The sequence below is a fragment of the Bombus vosnesenskii genome, unplaced genomic scaffold, assembly GCF_011952255.1.
Source record: "Bombus vosnesenskii isolate JDL3184/JDL3185 unplaced genomic scaffold, Bvos_JDL3184-5_v1.1 scf7180000013299, whole genome shotgun sequence".
NCBI lineage: Eukaryota > Metazoa > Arthropoda > Insecta > Hymenoptera > Apidae > Bombus > Bombus vosnesenskii.
The window spans coordinates 1,284,033-1,301,218 of NW_022882949.1; the positions used below are offsets into that span (position 1 = coordinate 1,284,033).

The window sequence follows — 17,186 nt, forward strand, 5'->3', positions numbered from 1 at the left end:
TGTGTCTAAACATATACATATAATAAATCCAATCTGTTTCATAAGTTATTTTTATCAATAATATTAAATAAAAATTAAACAATAAAAATAACAGTAATGTTAGGTAATAATATAATATAATATAAAGATAATATTAATTAATAAAGATAATGCAATAAATTCTTTCGTAATTGTTGTTTGTATACATAACATGAATGAAAATATTTAAAATAATATTCTATATTTATATTTATTTTAAATATTTTATATTTACAATAATTTTATATTGTTAAATAATATAAACATTTATTTAAACACTAATTATATGTATGAATATGTTGTGAATCGACAAGTTTTTTAAAACTCACGTATATTCATGCGGAACTTTTGAATTATAATATATGTTGCATTAAATACAATGAAATTTATGAAATTAAAGATATCATGCGCAATCTAATATGACAATTGCATTTAATGACATATATCTCAATTTGTATGTAACAAATTATGTTATATACATATAAATAATAAAATTATTTGTATGTAACAAATGCATGTATATAAAAAATATGCTACATGCAATTTAGTAATTAAAAATAGTAAATTATACCAATCATATGATATAACATTATTATATTACATTATAATGTTTACTTGAAATTTTCAATACTTATTGTGTTCTAAGTAAAAAAATTGGAGTAGTTTATTGACAATTTAATACAAGACAAAATTTTGGAAAAGGTTGATAGTACAAATCTGGTTGAGCACGTGAAACATGTGCATCTTTCTAAATATGATGATGACGTCAGTGAATGACGTCAGCACCATTACACGCTTCTTTAAACTAACACATAAACCTATCTACATTATACATGTGAATATCGTTATATATCAAATCTAGATTTTATGTCATTTGATGTTTCAAATGTTTATACATATATCAACATCAGTTAAAGAAATTATTCAACTAAAATTAGAGGAAAGAACATAACTGAAACATACATAAAAGCTGTGATTAGTCTTAAAGGATTTCATTATTTCAATATCTATATCTTAAACAAATAAATGTAGCTGATTTGTGAAATCATGTATACGTGAAATGCGATATCATTTTTTACGACGCCTGAGTAATTTCAACATTCTTTCATTAGAATACTGATAAAAGAATGTTTTCATGACTAAATACATAGACTGTGCTATAAAATCATATAATAATTGTAAATTATTATGTTACATATAGAATAAAAATAATTAACTAAATTTTGATAATTTTTCTGATTATTCATAGATCAAAAAACAACCAACAACATGTTTCATTATTATTACAGTTAATAATAATGTTTCAACATTATTGCAGTAAGGCTAACTGTGAAATTACTATGCCCATTTAGATATACATATGAAGATTATAAGTGAAAAACATGATAAGTCACATTTCCTACCTTTTATAAAAGAGCAGTTTTAAAATTCGATGTGTTGTCAATCAATTAGACACTAAAATTTTTTTTAAAAATATTCTTAAACATTCCAAAAATATTAATAACAATATGCAGATTAATATTAATTAATTTAAACTAATATCCTAGTTTTGTCACTAATTTTTGAAAGGCTTGCATCTTCGAACCTATCAGATTATTCCTTTTTCTAACTATTTTATATTAAAATACTATTTTTTAATTTAAAAATAAACAAGTAACATAAAGATTAGAAAATTAACGTGTCGTATTTTTTCTCTGTAGTCTTCATAACGAATCGTAGTTGCAATAAAAGATAATATTTAAGAAAACGAAGTTAGTATTGAATACTAAGCAAGATACAGTTTATAAAATATAAAATATACATACATATAATATATATCTAAATTATATAACATTAATATAAATTTAATGTAACGCTTTTTATATAAAAAAATTTGTGCATTTAATAAATTAATACTTTTATTAACTATAATAAATGTTTCAATAAAATCAAAAACCAACACTATTATAAACAAATATATATTTCTGAAACACCTTTTTGCCCGATTATTAATAAATATCCCACTGTATATGAATCGCAGTTTGATAACTGGTAAGTCGAAAGTAATATTTAAGGAAACGTAGCTAGTATTTGATGTGAAGCACATATGTAGGAGAGCATCGTCCATCACCCATCACTATCCGATGCACGATCAGTTTTTTGAGGGGGTGGAGGGAAAGCACGTCGGCCATTTTGATGGTGACGCGCAGCGCGGAGGTCGTGGGCTCCACCAGTGACGAAGCCACTGGAGTTTTGACGTGGCTGCTACGTACCTGCCCGTTTGCCCACTCCGATTGCAGCAAAGTTGGTGACGAGAAATACGTAACTGGTAAGTACCCAGCTGGAGAATAATAACAACCGGGCATGGACCACTGCGCTAACGGTGCACCGAAAATTGTTGCCGAAACTACTAGCATTTGACTTTTCATGATCCTAGTACAATCAGTTTTACGTCTGCTATGGAATATGCCGTAAAATATGGCGCCTTAAGGAAGATGTATGAATTTCTCGAAAAGGGCAATGGGGGTTACGTGACAATTCTGACATCTCTTTTCACCAATAACCGACTCACCGTGATGCCAATCGGTACAGTCTTAACCATGTTTCATCGTGCTTTTTCATTAATTTTCTGACCCTTCGATCATCCACGAAAACATCTCTTTTAAGTGTTTATTGTTCTCGTATTATTTTTAGATCTGCTTATGTAAATGACGCAGTAACACCGCCGATCGCTGACTGGCGGGAAATTTAAAACTTTTGCACTTTAACGGATAGATCCTGATTTTGACTTGAATACACACAGGTTTTCAAAAACCTATTTGTTCCGACGATGTTTATATTTAGTCTGGAATTTGTTTCGTAATACTTCAACTATGCATATATATTTGACTTTTTTCAAAAAAATATTGTCTACGGTTTCTGTGTAGTTTTGTTTTCATTAAAATGCTTAAAAGATCACTGAGGAGGTTAAATGTAATCTTAATGAGATGTATACGATATTTATTCTTAATAGGACGATTCGATTAAATGTAAAATTTTTTGTTGTGCAACAATTTCATCATTTAGTGTATCAAAAAATAGATTTAATTATCAGTGATAAAAGTTGAAAGGTTTGATTATACAGTATATATAAATGCAATTATAAAAATATACATAATTATGAAATTATTTTTCATCTTTTGTAGGGTTTGAGGTCCCCAGGCTATGGAAAGTATGGTTGAGGAAAATGGATCAGCTGTTGACCCATTGTCTACGGGTTCTCAAAGCGGTGATGCAGCACCAGCAATAGCCACTTCGGTACAATCTCTCAATAGAACACAGCAGCAAACTCATCATCTGGTAGCTTCTACCAGCATTGTGCAACTGACACTACCTACGTCAGGGGCAACACAGGTATACAGGAGAATCTCCTGTGTATCTATGTCTGATCATTTATTTCTTTATTTTAGTTCAAAGCATGCATATATAATTTATTTATGTTTTTAATCATAATTATGAATTAATTAAATAAGCACTGTGTGTATATTCACTCTTGCATAATGCTGGTTCAAATTAAGAAACTAAAATTCAAATTTAGTTTTCTTAATTAATTACTTCTTTATTTGTTGATTCAATGAATTTGGTGTTTCAATTTTTATGATAAATATTTTTATGAAATAGTTGTTTCATACCCACTTTATGATGACTTGCATATGCATGATGATATCAATCAATTATAAAATTTATTATATTTGGTTCATATTAAAACATTTTATGAATATTCATATTCATTTATTCAGTAATATCTATTCTTTAACATGCATAACATTTTATACATTTATGTATAATGTTTATTTACTCATTTAGGTACAGTCTGTTATACAACCTAATCAACAATCAGTAATTCAAACTGCAACAAACATTCAACCTGTTGCTATTTCAAAAGGAAATGTCATACTTGTGAGCAAACCCAACTCTGTCATACAAACAGCCCAAGCAAGTTTACAAACACTTCAGGTAAATATCTCGAGACCAAGTTATACTGTTGATCTCTTCTCATCTTCCTTTAAATGAACCATTTATAAGTAGATATAAAATTTGAATATACATGACAGCATTTTATATATATTAAATATTAAAAATAAATAATAAATAAATAATATAAATAAAAATAAATAATATTCAATAAATATAATAAAATATTATATTGTACATTAATGTATTAGGTGGTTGAAACTGGTAGTGATGATAGTTTCTCAGATTCAGAAGAATCTCCAGAACAAAGGGGAGGAATTCTTACCCGACGACCTTCTTACAAAAAAATTCTCAATGACTTAGGTGGTGGTGAAATTACAGGTATGATAAATTTATTTTTATCACATATCAGGAATAGAATTAAAATCAGAATGAACATTTCAATTTTTAATAGAATATTTACAAGAAGTAACAAGTTGTCATCTAGATATTTTATTACTTTAATTAAACTTATATATAAATTTATTAGTTCATTTATACAGGATGACCAAATAACATGTAAAAGCGGATATAACGCGATTCCTTGTAGAAAAATAAAAAAAACAACATCAGATAAAATTTTTCCATTCATGACTTAATTTTCGAGAAAATTGAGTTTGAAAATTTACGAAGTATACTTGAATTTGGCTAATTCCGGACTGGACAAGACTAAATCATTGACAGGAAGTCATTTTATGTGTAAAAATAAGTTGAAAATGTAGAATTAAGAAAATAGAGTTTGAGCATATTTATTTAAGAATCGACCTAGTACATTTGTATGATAAATTTTCAAATTATTCATTATTTTTCTTAGAAACAAAGCGTTTTGCTAAAAAACTTTACTTCTCGGGTCGATTATTTTGTTTTTGTCCAGTTTGGAATTACTCATGTTCAAGTATATTTGATAAATTTTCAAACTCAATTTTCTCGAAAACTAAACAGAGAATGAACAAATTTTATTCCATATCTTTTTCTTATTTTTCTGCAAGGAACCACATCGTGCTTACTTTTATATGTTATTCGGACTGATGTATATATGTATATGTGTAATATTATTATATTCACCTTTTTATTCTGTCTTCCATATCTTAAAAAATACATTGACTCTCAGGAAATGATAAAGTGCATGTCAGTTCATACAACTATTGTTATGTACTGTCTACGTATTTCTTAAATAATTATTCCAATTAGTTATTATCTTATTAATTTACTTTAAATCTGAATAAATGCATGTATAATCAATCTGTCTTATAAGTCATTCTTTATCAAACAAATATTTAAGTATATTTATATAACTGTATTAGGATAATAATAAGGGATAAAAATGTGATACTTTATGTTTCTTAATATTTTATTTTATACATCTGAGAAAGGGAATGCCATACCAAGCTTAGAATATAAGTTAAAGTTTAAGTTAATAATATTAAATCAAAAACAATGCAATGAACTCTCCTCTAACCATTATTTATAGATACATGATATGAAGGAAAATTATTTATTTTTATTTAAATGAAATCCCGCTTATGTTTATTTATTTGGTACCAATAACATGAACTAAAAAGTAACTTTTTTATAATTTAAGGTAAATACACAATTAATTTGATTAAAAATATCTAGTATTCTCAATATATCTATTTGTAGATAATTAGTCAATTATAAATTTTATAGTTAAAGTTAAAGATATTTATAACTAAAATTTAAAAAATTATTAAAACCAACAAGACACATTTGTTATTTTTAATAAAGTTTCATTTTGTTAAAAAAATCGAATATTAAAAAATTATTTGTTCTATTTATACTTTGCAAGACTGCATGTTTTTATTGCTTAGCTTTTATTTTTATTTTAATCTATTTCCTTTTTGTATGAGCTGACTGCACAGCATTATAATAAAAATATGAAAACAGCAGTCAGAAAGGAAATAGCATACAATGATATTTTATTTTTATTATACTTTTTATTTATACAAAATCATCTTTCTGGATGCACATCTTTTTAAACATACACGTATGTACAATTACATGCTTTTATGCAATCAGGAAAGTTATTTAAGAAGAAATGTACCAAATATTAACCAAATTGTTTTGGTATCATTGTTTCTAGAAATGAATGCCATATTCATTATATTATTTTCTCATGAAATATATGTCACATTCTGGAAATTTTTCAAATTGATTTAGATTAAATAAATTAACACCGATAACAACTCTATTATAATTGGGGGTTGTATTAATTCGGTGTTACAGACGGTCGATTGCCCCCTCTAGAATCATCTTCTGAGTGTGATTCTAACGTGGACAGTGAAGTGTCGTCCCATTCGCTTCATTATCAGACAGGTTGGTTATTTTTTCTTCTACATATCTTTCCTGGCTGTCCTTTATTTAATTCTGTGCACAATCCTAGCCATTGTCCTTTCATTTTAATGAAGATAATGTTAGGAGAGTAAATTAGAACTATTAGTCTGAAAAACTTAAAATTTTATTCCTTTCGTCCTTATACATATTACCTGATGTAATACTATATATGATTTAATATTTTGTATGATTGCTTGGTGTGGCATCCTTGCTTATGGGGTTTTCAATTCTGTTTATAAATATATATAGGTTTATCTATATATACCCAATAATATAAATAATCATTATAATTGTTAAAAAGCCATTCAGATTTATGTTTACCTTTTCTATGTGCTATCATTTAAAATAAATGATTTTTAGTACCTCTATTTAGTAAAAAATTGTGTTATATGAAATATGCTTAGTTAGATGTGTATTGTCTTTATTAATACTGTGTCAGTAATTGAGATCAATGCAATTTACAGTAATTCCTGCTGGAACCATACAAATTGCAACTCAAGGGGAAGGTGTGCCTGGACTTCATACATTAACTATGAGTAATGCAGCAACTGCAGGTGGAGCTATAGTACAGTATGCACAAGGCCAAGATACACAATTTTTTGTCCCAGGTGCGCGTTTTTTCATAGTTTTTTTAACATTGAATTTTTTAATAACTGATATATCCCTGACATTTTCTTTTAATTTTTTTTTAAATATAAATAATTTTTGTATTCAATAGAAGTGTGCGAGTATCTGAAATTATGGATATTCACAAACCTCAGATTTTAATTAAAAATTTTCAGGATCCTAACTCAATTGTTAAAGAAATTCTGGTACTCGCTTACTTTTAGTATCTAATAATAATATTAATAATATACATAAATTTTCATTGACTGATTGTGAATAACAAAATTAAAAATTTGGGGAATACAGTCTCTGACAATGTTCCAGCTTACACAGGACATGGTGTTGTAGTAGAAGATGCAGCTAGAAAAAGAGAATTAAGGTTGCTTAAAAATAGGTAAGATTTGAAGGAACTGGAAATACTTTTAATTATAATTTTCGTAATTGTTCTTGTTTATACAAATATTTAAAAATATAAAAATACTTTTTTTTATAGACAAGCAGCCCGCGAGTGTAGAAGGAAAAAGAAAGAATATATAAAGTGTCTAGAAAACCGTGTTGCGATATTGGAAAATAGAAATCAGACGTTAATAGAAGAACTCAAATCGTTAAAACAGCTATGCGAACCGAAAACTGACTGAGGTTGGTGTTTAATGTTGAAACATTGTATGAAAACTATTAACCTGCTAAAAAATTTGTACATGTCTTCTTTATGTACATTATCCTAAACGTTGTTAGGTAAGCGATGGTGATGTACATGCATTCTTATAAATAAGTGTTTCTGTAACATACTGTATTTAAAATGCGAATATGAAGGCTTGTGAAACTTGCTGTTACTAAAGCGAGAAGCCAAAGGTATATGAAATGCAGAGGCAGCAAACTTATAGGCAATATTCTGGAAGTCAATCTATATTTTGGATAAACTTAACAATCATATAAATTTAGGTTATTAACGTTTACATTTTCAAAAAATGTGTTGATAACCAAACGATAATATTAACGTTTGGAATATATTCATTTAGATTACAGTGACTATGTGATGTTGAATGGAACTGTTTTACTCACACATAAATATTGTATCCATGTAGTTTCATTCTATTCGAAAAAAAATTTACATTAGTAAAAAAGTGAAAAGAATTATAAAAAACAAGAACCCGAGAGTATATTTAGTAGTCAATTTATAATAAATAATTGGTCGCTAAAAAATACACATACTTGAGGAAAACGCCTTATACACAATATTTGCTAGTGTAACTTAGAAATTAGATACAGCTACGAATTAAAATCACATAGTTTCTGCATTAAAAAAAAAGAGCATAGTTGTTAGACAATAGTATCTGTATAATTTTTTCCAATTTCTCTATTCTTTTATACTTGAAAGAGACAGGTCCATTAAAAAAGTGCATCTATTAGAGGTGTTTGAATGAAAAGATAATGGGATGGTTGTAAATAGATAAATAGACCGAAATTCTACTACTTTGATTATTGCTGCTGCAATATGTACGTGTATAAAGTGTCGTCTCAATATAATTTTTTACTTTAAATACAAACTTCAGAACTGTATTATGAAGAAAAATATAATTTATACAATGTAGAGAAATGTGCTATAAAAAAGCATTAGGCGAAATGCTCTCGTCTTATTTTACTTTCTATTTTAAGATGCCTCAAGTGCAAGAAGGTAAAGAACAGAATTTGTAAAATATAAATATAAATGTAATATATATCTGGAGTGCCTTGAAGATTTCTGTATAGGGTGATTTATAAATTCATGTCAATACTTCAGGTGATGAATCTACGCTAATATATTTTAATGTATAGATTCACTCCCTGAAGTATTGACATGCTTTTATGAATCACCCTGTATATATATATAGTATATAAATAAACACGCGCAACTGCGCTCACATACGTATGTATTACGTATGTATAAAATTATGTTTTAGGCAAATATGGGTACATAACAATATTTTTGAATTATATATTATGTTATAGCTTTACGTCCTGCGTAAAAATACGTACGTTGCGTTAAAATTGAAATTTCTATTCCGATACATTTTCATATTTTTTAAAATTAAATGAAACCTTTAAATCGCTAGTATAAGCCATAAACTAAATTACATGTCGATACGATTGCATCTATTTAATGTCCCAATAGAAAATATGAAAATTTGTTACAATCAGATAATTTGCATATTATGTTTTATAATATTATTAAAAAGAAATTATTTTTTAATGTCTGACACATACTTATTATCATGCTAGGAATTATTTATCCAATGCATTTTTCCCATAAAATCAATGTTCTGTAATCTAAGTATAAAAACTATTTGATGTATAATTTTGATTGTTATATATTTATAAGAAAAATACAATTTCAAATATGAAAGATCCAGTTTGATCATTTAATGATATAATATAAATTGTTCAACACATTTAAAAATGATATTGCTGATAATTTGAAATTATTTTATTGGTTAATTTTGTTCCTTTTTGATTTTTTATAGGATATCAAAATATTGTTATATTAATTTCGAACTATTTGCATACATATCATTTTTTTAATATTAATAATATGTATTTTTTAAATACAATCCAGATAAAATTTACAGTTACTGATCAGACTGGAAAAATTTGTTGTATAGGTATGATGCGTAATTTGTCAAGTTTATTTGTTATCAAAACTATTCACTCTGATAATAGAAAACAAATACAGTTATAATCTTCGTACATGCTTAATATATCATTTGTAATTGAATAATTTTATTACAAAATAGATCGTTGCCGAATTATTCTCTGTAAATTAAAAGTACAATGTACTTATAGTGACTTGTTATAAAATAAAAACGATTCACTATAAGTTTCTTTTCTCCTACAAATTTAAATCTGGTTTAATTTAGGCAAAGTAATACTGTACACATTTTCATCTGTGTTTTAATGTTAATTCTATGTATAATATATGTATATCTTGATTGCTGCACCGATGATATGAAATATTGTATATAGATAATATATGTATTTTTGCATATCATTTGTTTTTGAAAAATATAATTCATAAACCTCTTTAAAGATACTGTTATTTTATTACAAAGACGTAGAAAACAATTGAAATAAAACAGATTGAAAATTAACTGTTTAGACATTTAATCAGATATTAAGTGAACAGAAATATATATTTAACAAAATAGTATTTATTATATATACAGTTACTTTCTTGTTAAAAGTACAAATTAGATGATACTGCTTTAGTGGATTATCTTCTCATCTAAAATACGAAAAATATTATAAAATACATGTCTTAAACATATTAAGTTTGAACATTTAGGTTTAAAAAATCAGGTGGTAGTGCATGTAATGAATAATCATGAACTCATATGTGAGTGATCAAATCATCATATATATTAAAATTCTTAATACAAATCTTATAAGAAAGTAATAATAATACTAACCATATCGCAATAACTTTTTATAAGTATTATATCTTCATTCAGTAACCTGAAATCAATATAACTAAATTAAATTTTTATCAATAATTATAATATATGTTTACTTAAAACGAATGATTCAGTTGGTAGTGCATGTAGTGAATAATCATGAACTCATATATGAGTTACAAAGTCATCATATATTAAAATTCTTAATACAAATCTTATAAAGAAGTAATAATAATACTAACCATATTGCAGTAATTCTTTGTAAGTATTATATCTTCATTCAGTAACCTGAAATCAATATAACTAAATTAAATTTTTATCAATAATTATAATATATGTTTACTTAAAACGAATGATTCAGTTGGTAGTGCATGTAATGAATAATCATGAACTCATATATGAGTGACAAAGTCATCATATATTAAAATTCTTAATACAAATTTTATAAAGATGTAATAATAATACTAACCATATTGCAATAACTCTTTGTAAGTATTATATCTTCATTCAATAATCTGAAATCAATATAACTAAATTAAATTTTTATTAACAATTACAATATTTGTTTACTTAAAACAAATGATTCAGTTGGTAGTACATGTATCAAATAATCATGGAACCTTACAAAGTGGTTAATGATTCAGATATTATCATCTATTACTATATCATCTATTATCATATATTACTGCAAATAAGAATAAGAAAAAATACAGTACATACTACTTCATTCTTCCTTGATATTCTTTGATTAACCATTAGGAAGTTTCAATGATGAAATAAATTGTTACAAAGTTCAAAAATATTTATTTAGAATTTTCATAAATACAAAAAATTGACTGATTAAAATACCATTGCATAATAACGATGATTCATTATTACAGATGTTTTTAGATTACAAAATCTTGAAAGAAATGCAAATTTGTAAATAATAGGAAACATGTGCTGGACACTTACTTGTATTAATATTTGTAGAAGTTGAGAAAAAAAATGACATTCTAAAACTTTTACTTTACAACATTTTTATAATTTTCCATTAATTTTTCGACCGACTTATGTGGCCGCTCCACTTTTTAATAAATAACTTTCAAACCTCATTTTAAACATCTTTGTGAATCACCAGCGTAATCACGCTGCAACGTTTAAAATGATCCAAAAGTATGAATGTTAAGTTTGAAGCTGAACATTTATTTTTTGCCGACTCTGGGTAAATTCTTATGTGTGCGATAATCTTAAACAGGGCTATTTGAAAACATGTTTTTTATAATTATAGAATTATTATGAAAAAATTGGAAGTTTATGTAAATATTACAGAAATTATAACTGTATATTTATTCAACATTTATATCTCAGTTTCATTAATTCTAAATAATTTAAAGTTTTTATCCAATCAAAAATGAGTAGATTCTCTTGTACATTTATGGCAATGATACATACCTATCTAGTTGTTAGCAATTCATCTCACAAGCTACCGTGGTTACAAAGTTACAAGTGTCAGCCTTAAAAGTGAGAATTGTATGCCGTCGATGAAGACATGGAGGTAACTAAAACATGTTTCAGCGTGATCTCAATAGAGTTGTAGCTTTCTTGTTAACTATCATTAATTAATACAAGAGCAACTATAACGACAAACAAGAGATTTAAATTTAAGAGATTGAAATCGCGCGTGACAACGACGTCGAGCAATGTTACTGACATTTCATGCTATTACAGTTGTCTTGGTATTCCAATTTACATATTTATCTTAAACATGACATAAATTAATCGATTGAAAGTAATGATGCATACTGGACGAATGATTTTTAAGAAACGTATTTATGAATAAATAAATCATTTTGATGATCAATCATAAGATTCGTGTGATGATTGTCAAAGTATTAGATGGTTTATCTTGGATACCGAAATTTCTTATCAACAAAATCCTGATTTATTGACACAGGCAAAAGGAAAATAAAAATGACGGAAAGTTTAATAAATGAATGGCTAGTAGATTGTGCAGATGTGTCATCGTCAGAGCTCCATACTTTTGCCACTACTTTATCACAAGACAATGAAATAGTCAGAGCGCTTTATGTACTCTTGGAAGAACGTAGTAAATATAGTCAGGTAATATGTTTCTGACAAATATTTTTTATACCTTAATAGAATTTAATTAATTCCTTTGACATATATATTAAATCTTATAAAGTTTTTGTTAGTTTATTTTTAACTCTTTCGTGTCAAAGTTCAAGTATTGTCCATCATTGTAATATTGGGCAGATCGATGCTCTCAGAAATTATGACCGGAAGAGTTAATTGAAATAAAACTCAAATAAAATGTCTTCTGTATAAAGTTCTGTCTTTTATTTGAAAGTATATTAGATTATATTTTATTCATTTATACCAACATTTTTTTATTCATTGTAGTTAATGGATACAGTATGCGATCAGTTATATAATTTTTATCGCTCTCGAGAAACAGAATTGCAAAGGTTCACCTTGCAATTTTTGCCAACATTAGTATACATTTACTTGAATTCTGCAGCTCATGGTGACATTAAGGTAAGATACTATAATTGTTGGGAAACAATACTTAAACAACATACTTAAATCATGTTATATAACAGAACAACTATAATTTAAATCAAAATTATATGGTAAAATAGCACTGTCATTTCTTAATTATAGGACAGTTATATTCAAGTGAAATATGTACAAACTCCAATTTAAGTTAAAAGATATTATGATATCAGTAATTTAGAAATTTTTACACAACAGATATGTAAAAATATATCTCAATTTTCATTTAATATGTATCAATATTTTCATTCTTTAAATATTTTGTTAAATACATCTTAAGAAATATACAAAAGAATTATAATTGCTGTTTCTTAATACAAAAAGTAAATCATACGCATCCATTATCTCAAATTTTTAATTTGACATACTCTCAGTTAAGTTAATTCTCTTTTTACAGAATTGTCGGTCTGTAGAAACACTACTAATTGGTTTGTATAATCTAGAAATAGTGGATAAATCTGGGCAACAAAAAGCAATTTCTTTTAGACTACCTTCACTTGCCATGCTTTCCATATTTCATGAGGTATATCTGTTTCGCTAGACAATTGAATTTTATAAGTATGTAAATGTTATTCTAATTATTCCTTCTTGTACAGCCTGCAAGTTTGGCACCTGCTTCTTTAACTGAGAGTGCAGTACGCAGGTTTGAAGAATGTAATACGAAACTTGTTAGCTGGGGTCCACTGCAACAAGTTGAGACACTAAATGCTCAAAATAGATTAAAAGTTATGACTGCTCTTCTTTTTATCTATAATCAACAACTCGGTTATATAAGTAAATTTGCATTAGAGCAATTATGCAAAGTTGCTACCAAGTAAGATGAAATTAATTGTTTTTATATATTTGATAAATATATAATAATTATATCAAATCATTTATTGCAGACTTGTTACTCAAGGATTTATGAAGCCAGGACATCATCAACGATCCTCGTATGGAAGCGAGTCTAGTTTCGTTCCAAGACTTCTACCACGTATACCTGTATCAAGTCAATTTCTCCTTGAATTCTTGCATGCTGTATACTTTGCTATGTGAGTAACATATTTTTCAAATAGTAACTTGTCAAGTAAAGTAAATATCATATTAATAAAGAAAATATTTTACTAAAATTAATAGTAATAAAAAGTAACATATATTGGCAGGTATAATGACTGTTGGTATTTAGGAACACAAGCAGTAGACGATATTCATAATCGAGCATGTTATGAAACATATCCAGATGTTATGCTAGTCACAAATGCTATACGTAATTCTGCCAGTACTGGACCATCAGGTATGTCAATACAAGATAATCAATACAAAAATGTAAAATATGTTATACAAATATTTAATGATAATTAATCATTCTAGGACAACCTAATGACGGGCCAATTGGGATTAGTGTTGCATTATCGCCAGCTACTGCAACCGCTACGGTATCTAAATCGATGATCACAAATGCTTCGTTCCGGACCAAAAAGTTACCAGGTATATGTTTTATTTTAACTAAATCTTTATATCATCTGACAAATTAATATGCTCAGACATTTTATTTATGTTTATTTTTTTTAATGTCTTACGCACAATACGAGAACTATTTTTTATTAAATTAATTATAAATATCCAGCATGTCAGTTGTTGTATAGCAATTACTAATTAGTATGCACTGAAATAAATGAATAACATAATGATAAATGAATTTAAATAATAATAAATGAACTAAAAGTTTTTTAATCTAGACAATTTTTTTAAATAGAAGTTAAGAATCAAAGATAAACATATAGTATATAATATGAGATATTAACGTATACATGGTGAAAAATGCATGAATATAATGAAGTATATGAATTTTATCATAAACAAATGGCATTTGATAGTAATTGTAGTTATCTTTCTAAATATATTTTAGTTTATAACTCTTATCCCTCATCACTCCAATGTTGTCGGTTGGAGTAGAACGTTGGTTTGCGATTGGCAGCATCGCTGATGGTTTGAGTGATAAGAGTTAAGTTAGAATAGATCAATATTTGCATTTAGTAGTATGAATGAGATTTTCAAAATTCACAGATAGAAAAATTTATTTCTTTATAAAAATTTAATTTTGCATGAAGTACATATTCCACAAATACATAGAACACATATTTAAACATTTGATCAGTAACAAATACATTTTATAAGTTATTGGACTAAGCAAATGTGCATTGCTTGCAAACATATGTCGTTAGACGATCTGGATGAGAAGTTATTTGAAGATGAGGTGTACGCTACCCAACTTGAAAAGCAACCACAACCAACAGTATCTAACACTACGAAGAGGTTCCCTTGGCATTGGAAGCATTCACTTCCGATTTCAAGCGAAGAAGATACCAAAATAAGAAAACTCAGTTCTTCCTCAATGGAATTCTCTAGACGAGGAAGCACATGTAGCAATCAAAATTCCCCTGTCAAATCCTCTCCTAAACGAAATTTAAGAGAACATTTGAAGAAAAATGTATTTGAGAAAGGTGAAGATCACAATATGAAAAAAGTGAGAAAAGAGCATAAAGAAAACACTAATTTAGCTCGTGACGAGAACAAAATTGGATCTAGTTCGCATTTGTATAATGTATTGGAGGAACAATTTCTGGGGGAAATGGTTCATGAATCAATGGAAAATTTGTATCTGGAAGGAAATAAATCAATTGGTTTTCATACGACTGCTGCCCTGTCAACAAATACATGGTACTAGTGATTCAGTTTCAGCACTTTAGAATCACTGAATATTATCAAAATTTCTCCAGCAAAACACGCGGCAAATTAGCTGTTACACTGTGTAACATTAACTATTTTAATTAGTAGCAGTTTGTGCATTTATCAATGAATTCGTTTCAGAGGATCCACCATTATTAAGAGCAAAAGAATTCAAGCCTAAAGTATTACTTACTTTATCGAAAGGCACATAATGGAAAACCTGCATGCAGTTTTGGCACATTTATTTTCATTGAAGATAGTGCATTTGTTATCACACAGGTTTACCCTACGTCTTTCCTATTTCCTATTCTGTCCTTAAATATTAATTTTTTAATATTTTTGTTTGTTTGCTACCCTTAATTTATAACATGCATGAAATATTTCATTCATGTTGTCATACATGTAAATTTTACGAATATAAATAATAGTACAAATATAAGGCTTAATACTTTTATTTTCTGCTTTACACAGATTGCTTAATTTCTTGCATTTTATTCTCACAGTATTTTAATGTATTTTTTAAAAATATGACCTTATTACGATTTTAATATCGTATTCTTATTTTTTCTTTTGTTCAGATGATATACCAATTCAAGAAACGAAGGAAGATTCTGGAGGGGAAGGTAAAAGTAATCTTGTATCGATCACAGAAGAAGAATCGATAGAACCAAATAGAGGTGGTTCAATAAGACAATCGAAAGATCAAAAGACTGCGTCTAAAATCACGAATTTCCCGGTACTTGGAAAAAAGCCGCGAGAAAAGGATGGTAAAATAGCTAAGAATGCTCACGTTAGCGTTCCTGAAAAGGAAAAAAGACTTGGATCTCAAGCGACTTCAAAGGAAAGTATTAAAGGTAGTTCCTCTATGTTAAATAGTGAATCAACAGAAATCGATGGAAATGTTAATGGGTGTTCAGTCAGGAAAAAGAATAATAGTGTAGAAAATAATTCAGTTACAGTAGACAATGTTTCTTTGATTGATGGCGAACGTCTTGCGTTAGGCGGAGAGATAGATAACACTAATATGGATACTTCTGTTACTTTAAGAACACATAATGAAAATGAATCGCTAACTTCGTCTATCCAAGTCAGTTCTGTTTAAGTTATACAGATAGATTTTTAGAATGGAAATGAAGAAAAGAGTAATGGACCATACATTGAACGACTGAAACAAATTGTTGTTGTAGTTTCTTATTTAATTGTACATACATATTCTTTCCTTATTTTTAAGAACATATACACAGTATATAATTGAATTAAATTATTGATTCTGTAACAGACCAAGATTTATTTAATATGCTATTGTATTTTGGAGCGAATATTATTGTACATAGTTGATTCAAAAGTGGTCCATTACTATATTGATCTCCATACTCTGTTTAAAAAAAAATTAATAAAATAGTAATGGGGAAGGGAATAATAAGTTCACACTAAATATTTTTCTTTGTATATTAAAGGATTCTGTTCTTATAATATGTCTGTTAAACCATTCAATAGATTTATATTCGAATATTCTAGTATATGATTGTTTAAAGATCTTAATTA

At 27.2% G+C, this 17,186-nt stretch overlaps 2 protein-coding genes and 2 long non-coding RNA genes across 20 annotated transcripts; 2 read left to right on the forward strand and 2 right to left on the reverse strand.

The window, feature by feature from the left end:
- The first annotated feature begins 2,189 nt into the window (after nt 1-2,189).
- On the forward strand, nt 2,190-8,362 carry LOC117233794 (cyclic AMP-responsive element-binding protein 1). 16 transcript variants are annotated; one of them, XM_033494364.1, is made up of 9 exons: nt 2,342-2,583; nt 2,692-2,800; nt 3,183-3,390; nt 3,844-3,993; nt 4,203-4,332; nt 6,235-6,324; nt 6,807-6,950; nt 7,255-7,342; nt 7,442-8,362. In XM_033494364.1, the coding sequence occupies exons 3-9, from the start codon at nt 3,202-3,204 to the stop codon at nt 7,584-7,586; spliced, it is 936 nt and encodes a 311-aa protein (XP_033350255.1). In that variant the 5' UTR covers nt 2,342-2,583; nt 2,692-2,800; nt 3,183-3,201; the 3' UTR covers nt 7,587-8,362. The 16 variants fall into 16 exon arrangements, with proteins under 16 accessions (XP_033350256.1, XP_033350263.1, XP_033350255.1 ...); XM_033494373.1 differs by having other exon boundaries at nt 2,344-2,583; nt 3,183-3,294; XM_033494365.1 differs by lacking the exons at nt 2,342-2,583; nt 2,692-2,800 and adding an exon at nt 2,190-2,326.
- A 1,700-nt stretch (nt 8,363-10,062) lies between these two features.
- LOC117233780 lies at nt 10,063-11,144 on the reverse strand. 2 transcript variants are annotated; one of them, XR_004493400.1, is made up of 5 exons: nt 11,097-11,144; nt 10,846-10,891; nt 10,619-10,664; nt 10,392-10,437; nt 10,063-10,207 (listed from the first exon to the last, which is right to left on the reverse strand). It is a non-coding gene; the product is annotated as an uncharacterized LOC117233780 (long non-coding RNA). The 2 variants fall into 2 exon arrangements; XR_004493399.1 differs by having other exon boundaries at nt 10,063-10,437.
- A 326-nt stretch (nt 11,145-11,470) lies between these two features.
- On the reverse strand, nt 11,471-11,912 carry LOC117233781. Its single transcript, XR_004493401.1, has 2 exons — nt 11,811-11,912; nt 11,471-11,615 (listed from the first exon to the last, which is right to left on the reverse strand). It is a non-coding gene; the product is annotated as an uncharacterized LOC117233781 (long non-coding RNA).
- Nucleotides 11,872-17,153, forward strand: LOC117233779 (hyccin). The gene is given in 9 exon segments (XM_033494347.1): nt 11,872-12,479; nt 12,780-12,914; nt 13,330-13,455; nt 13,529-13,746; nt 13,817-13,963; nt 14,075-14,205; nt 14,283-14,399; nt 15,137-15,667; nt 16,220-17,153. Coding segments are annotated over 9 exon segments (2,079 nt in total). The 5' UTR covers nt 11,872-12,329; the 3' UTR covers nt 16,744-17,153.
- The last annotated feature ends 33 nt before the right edge of the window (nt 17,154-17,186 follow it).